This window comes from Triticum dicoccoides, chromosome 3B (assembly GCF_002162155.2).
Source record: "Triticum dicoccoides isolate Atlit2015 ecotype Zavitan chromosome 3B, WEW_v2.0, whole genome shotgun sequence".
Classification (NCBI taxonomy): Eukaryota; Viridiplantae; Streptophyta; class Magnoliopsida; order Poales; family Poaceae; genus Triticum; species Triticum dicoccoides.
Genome location: NC_041385.1, coordinates 21,447,416 through 21,452,286, shown reverse-complemented (window position 1 = coordinate 21,452,286; position 4,871 = coordinate 21,447,416). Strand labels below are relative to the sequence as shown.

The window sequence follows — 4,871 nt, the reverse complement described above, 5'->3', positions numbered from 1 at the left end:
TCTATGAAATCAGGTCTCACGGATTAGTAGGTGAAACACATCCTGATGGATGACATGTGGCATTCACAAATCACAAAGCATTTACCCCATCCTCACCTGAAATCAGGGGGGAGAGATTAGATGTTTTGTGATTTATGAATGTCATGTGTCATCTATCAGGGCGGGTCTCACCTGTTTTATATGAGACCTGGTCTCATAATTTTTTTCCGGTCTAGAACAGGGCAACATCGTCGTCATCATCTCCATTATTGTGATTACTGTTGTTGTTGATACGGCACATAATTTATGGATTCGTAATAACGTTGGGACTATAAATCCAGCAGATCAGATCAGATCTGGAGTAGCTAGGAGTATAAATCGACCGGATCCTGACTGATTGATTGTGACTGGAGTAAATCGTTTTAATGTAATAAAAATAATATGATGGTTTATGAGTCGCAATCTTGTCGTTGAAAAGGAAGGGAAATGCACTCGACTCCAGCCTCACATAGTCTGTCTGCCTCCGGCCGGCCATGAGCAGCGCCATGAAGCTGCAGGAGAGGGTTACCGTGCCAAGGACGGCGTGGAAGCTAGCCGACATCTTCATCCTCTGCCTCCTCCTCGTCCTCCTGTCCTGCCGTGTGGCGTCGCTGGGAGAGGGCGGCGCCGGCGCCGCCGCGCTCGTCTGCGAGGCGTGGTTTACCTTTGTGTGGATCCTCAACATGAACATCAAGTGGAATCCCGTTCGGTTCCACACGTACCCTGAAAACCTCTCACAAAGGTGACTACTCGCCTTAATTTATGCCTTTAGTGATGTGAACGCTCTAATATTTCTTAACGAATGGAGTAGTTTGTAACTCATTCAGCTGAGAATTGCTAGGATGGACGAGCTCCCGGCAGTGGACATGTTGGTGACCACCGCGGACCCGGAGCTGGAGCCGCCGCTGATGACGGTGAACACGGTCCTCTCCTTGCTCGCCGTGGACTACCCGGACGTCGACAAGCTCGCGTGCTATGTCTCCGACGACGGCTGCTCGCCGGTAACGTGCTACGCGCTGCGCGAGGCCGCAGGGTTCGCCAGGCTGTGGGTGCCCTTCTGCAAGAGGCACGGTGTGGGAGTGAGGGCCCCTTTCATTTACTTCGCTTCCAGCAGACCAGAACCTGAGCTCGCCGGCGACAAGTTCTCCGACGACTGGATCTTCATCAAGGTTAGCCTACACCGTCTCATAGCCTTCCATCTTTCTTCTATTGCACCCCGAGTGTTTCTTCCATTTAGTCCATTCGTCCTCTCCGTCTGTGGTTTCAGAGCGAGTATGACAAGTTAGTTAGCCTGATCGAGAGCGCGGACGAGGCGTCCCTTCTCCGGCACGACCATGCCGGCGAGTTCACCGAGTTCAAGGGGGCCGAGTGCGGGGACCATCCTGCCATCGTTAAGGTCAGCAAATAAACAACGCAACAGCCACATGCCACATTAATTCGTATGTAATAAAATTTATTAAATTTTCTGCTAACTTGTTCTTCAGGTTCTTTGGGACAACAGCAAAAGCAGCGGGACCGGGGAAGGTTTCCCAAATCTTGTGTACGTTTCAAGAGAGAAAAGCCGCAAACATGACCACCACTACAAGGCCGGCGCCATGAATGTTCTGGTCAGTAGCCTTGTACTACTTAATAAATGTACTACTAAAAATTTTCCAAAATATAAGATGTTTCGACCAAAACGTCATATATTTTACATTACAACGGAGGTAGTAGTTGATAAATTGTTGATCAACCGACACCGTGCAATTCGTGCAGGCAAGGGTGTCTGCGGTGATGACAAACGCGCCCATCATACTGAACGTGGACTGCGACATGTTCGTCAACAACCCACAGGTCGTCCTGCACGCCATGTGCCTCCTGCTGGGGTTCGACGACGAGACGTGTAGCGGCTTCGTCCAGGTGCCGCAGAGATTCTACGGCAAACTCAAGGACGATCCTTTTGGTAATCAGATGGAGGTTTTACGTGAGGTGCACACCATCAACTAGATCATCTATAACATACACACCGTCTCCTCTAGTCTCTATATAGGTATTTTATAAAAACTCAAACTTTCTTCTTTTTGCCAAATTTATAGAAAAACAGATTGGCTTTTTAGAACCCGGGTGCCTAGACTCCCATCTATCACCGCCGTCCATACAGAACAATAGTCTCGGGGATATGTGCCATGCACTTCGATGGTTTTGTTTAGCAGGCCTACTTGAACAGTGATGATGGAATCACTCTCTCGGTCTCTCCTCCCAAGATTCACCATCGATCTCTCTCGTGGAGAACAATTATTATTTCCTCTCTCTCACAGCATCTTTGTTCTGACATTTATCTCTCTCACATGGGCTACCAAAGGCAAAAAGATCACCTCACCTTTCTTATCTTTCCATTCACAGCCTCTCTCCTTTTTCTCCTCTCTCTTGTCTCTCTCACAGCCTCTCTCTCCTTCCATTCCTCCTCTCTAATATGATAGACTCGGATGCAAAGTAGTTAATTTAAGACCTGACCGGTCACTGTCCGTGAACGCATCCAGTCGCGTTCGTGGGCGTTTGAGAGATCAAATTTGTCAAGCTCTCCCACGGCCTCATAGAAAAGGCTCTCTCTCTCTCTCTCCTCACCTTTAGCCTCTCTCTTTACTCAAAAAGAAGAGAAGAAAAGATAGACAAGAATGACATGACGGGCTGCCTGAACGACTTGACAAAACATCTCGCCTTTGCTACAATAGCCAGACCTCACGAGCTTGCCGGGAACAGTTGCCAAACCTACTCTATCGGTATCTACTGCAGCCTACAACGCAAGCGGCCTGCTGCTGTCTATGCCACATCACGAATCTTGAAAACGTTGAACGCATGTTTTTGTTATAGAAAAACATGTCTACGTGTGAAATAACAAATACATATCTTTAGATACATCTGCTCCCATATTTTCCTGGTGTACTAATAACCCGACAAATATAGATATTTTTCTTCACAAAGTTGATCCAAGTTTAGGGAGGTTTTCCCAAAGAAAAAAAAAAAGAAACTCGACTTTATGGGAAAATGTATACACACTACATTATGAAACTGGTGGAGTACTAACTATGGCATCGGTGTGTTTAGAAACTTTTCGGTGGACTCGCTGGACTTCAGGGCATCTTTTACCTTGGGACGGGCTGCTTTCACCGTAGGAAAATCATTTACGGTGTGGCACCAGCTTCATTTGCGGCCATCAAACATGAAAGAGAAGGTAAATGTACGCCATGCCCATGAATGAAACGGTATCAAATTGGAGTGCCCATTGTGCATTGAACAATGCTCAACTTGGCCTCCAACATTCATTGGTAATTCTTCTTTATTTTTGAAGAGAGGCTTGCTTGCTCTCGGCCTCTCGCATAAAAAGTGATGCACACAACACAACCACGATATATTAACCAATTTATTTATGAGTTGCTAAATAGGAATAATATGGCCCACTGGCCAAAGACATAACATTCATCAAATTGTTGTAACCTACATTGCCAGGTTCACTATCCTACGAGGATCTGCTGACCAAGTTTGGGGCTTCAATGGAACTGGTCGAGTCATCCAGGAACATATATTCCGTGGAAATACCACCAAAACCCATGATCGACATAACGAGTCGCATCCAAGTGGCAAAGCAAGTGTCCACCTGCAACTACGAGACAGGCACACATTGGGGTGAGGAGGTATATATACCAATTGCCATTGTGACTTTTTGCTACATACATTTCCTTGTTCCTTGTCAACCATTCATCTTCCATGTATCTACAGATTGGTTGGTCCTACGGGTCAATGGCAGAAGACATCCTGACCGGGCAGCGTATCCATTCAGCAGGTTGGAAAACCACGCTGCTGGACACTAACCCACCAGCATTCTTGGGATGTGCTCCTACAGGAGGACCAGCCAGCCTTACTCAGTATAAGAGATGGGCAACTGGAGTTCTAGAGATACTCCTCGGGCAGAATAACCCAATCATCGCCACCACCTTCAAGCGCCTCCAGTTCCGGCAGTGCCTTGCATACCTAGTCCTATACATCTGGTCTATGAGGGCACCTTTCGAGCTATGCTATGCACTATTAGGACCTTTCTGTCTCTTCAGAAACCACTCCTTCCTTCTGAAGGTGAACTTTTGTCTCACAGTCCATTCAACTTAGCTGAGAGCTATTTTCTATCTTATAATTCTGCCCACTTAGTTCCTACAGATCCACCATCTAATCAACAATATTGTTTAATTACCTACAATAACTATATTGGTGCCCCAAACATTTGTGCGGCTAGATTTATTACATATTGATTTCTTCCCCATGAATTTTATAGTTCCTGTGTTTTCAATTACGCCAATTCTATACATTAATTTAATGAGGTAGATTCCAAATTGTTTCGCATGCATATTATACATTATAAATCATAGGAAATCTTGTTATAAACTTATACCTGATTTTGTTTATTTATGATAGTAATCCTGGTATATAATTGATACACAATTTACCTAACAGTACACGTTGGAATCGAAGCTCATATACATATGGTTTATCTTAATTAACTGTATCATCCAGATCCGTGATGGCCTCTTAATTATATCCTCATGTTATTTGTGGGAGTTCTAAAACAAATCCTCATGTGGTTGTTCCTATTGTTTTCTATATTAACTCTTACACGTATCTCTTTTCTTTAGTTCAATATAATAATAAATCGACCAATATAAAGTTGTATTTATATATTCACAAACTCGATTAGATTTTTATGCACTTATTCAGTCTTTAGAGTTGTACTTTCTTCACAAACTTTATCTTCGTTTCCTCAATGTCCACTGTCCTTCAAGATTGATGTATCTTCATCCTGCTTTTTATTTTGTTTTAGTAGTATA

At 44.5% G+C, this 4,871-nt stretch overlaps 1 protein-coding gene across 1 annotated transcript in view; it reads left to right on the top strand.

Annotated features, from left to right (window-relative positions):
- Window positions 1-475: 475 nt before the first annotated feature.
- LOC119274439 (cellulose synthase-like protein H1) overlaps window positions 476-4,871 on the top strand; it is a 5,710-nt gene continuing 1,314 nt past the window's right edge. Inside the window, exons 1-8 of the mRNA XM_037555147.1 lie at window positions 476-760; window positions 860-1,187; window positions 1,286-1,414; window positions 1,503-1,625; window positions 1,774-1,986; window positions 3,103-3,229; window positions 3,505-3,689; window positions 3,775-4,125. Coding sequence (XP_037411044.1) covers window positions 513-760; window positions 860-1,187; window positions 1,286-1,414; window positions 1,503-1,625; window positions 1,774-1,986; window positions 3,103-3,229; window positions 3,505-3,689; window positions 3,775-4,125 — 1,704 coding nt within the window. The 5' untranslated portion in view covers window positions 476-512. The remainder of the gene's footprint in view (window positions 761-859; window positions 1,188-1,285; window positions 1,415-1,502; window positions 1,626-1,773; window positions 1,987-3,102; window positions 3,230-3,504; window positions 3,690-3,774; window positions 4,126-4,871) is intronic.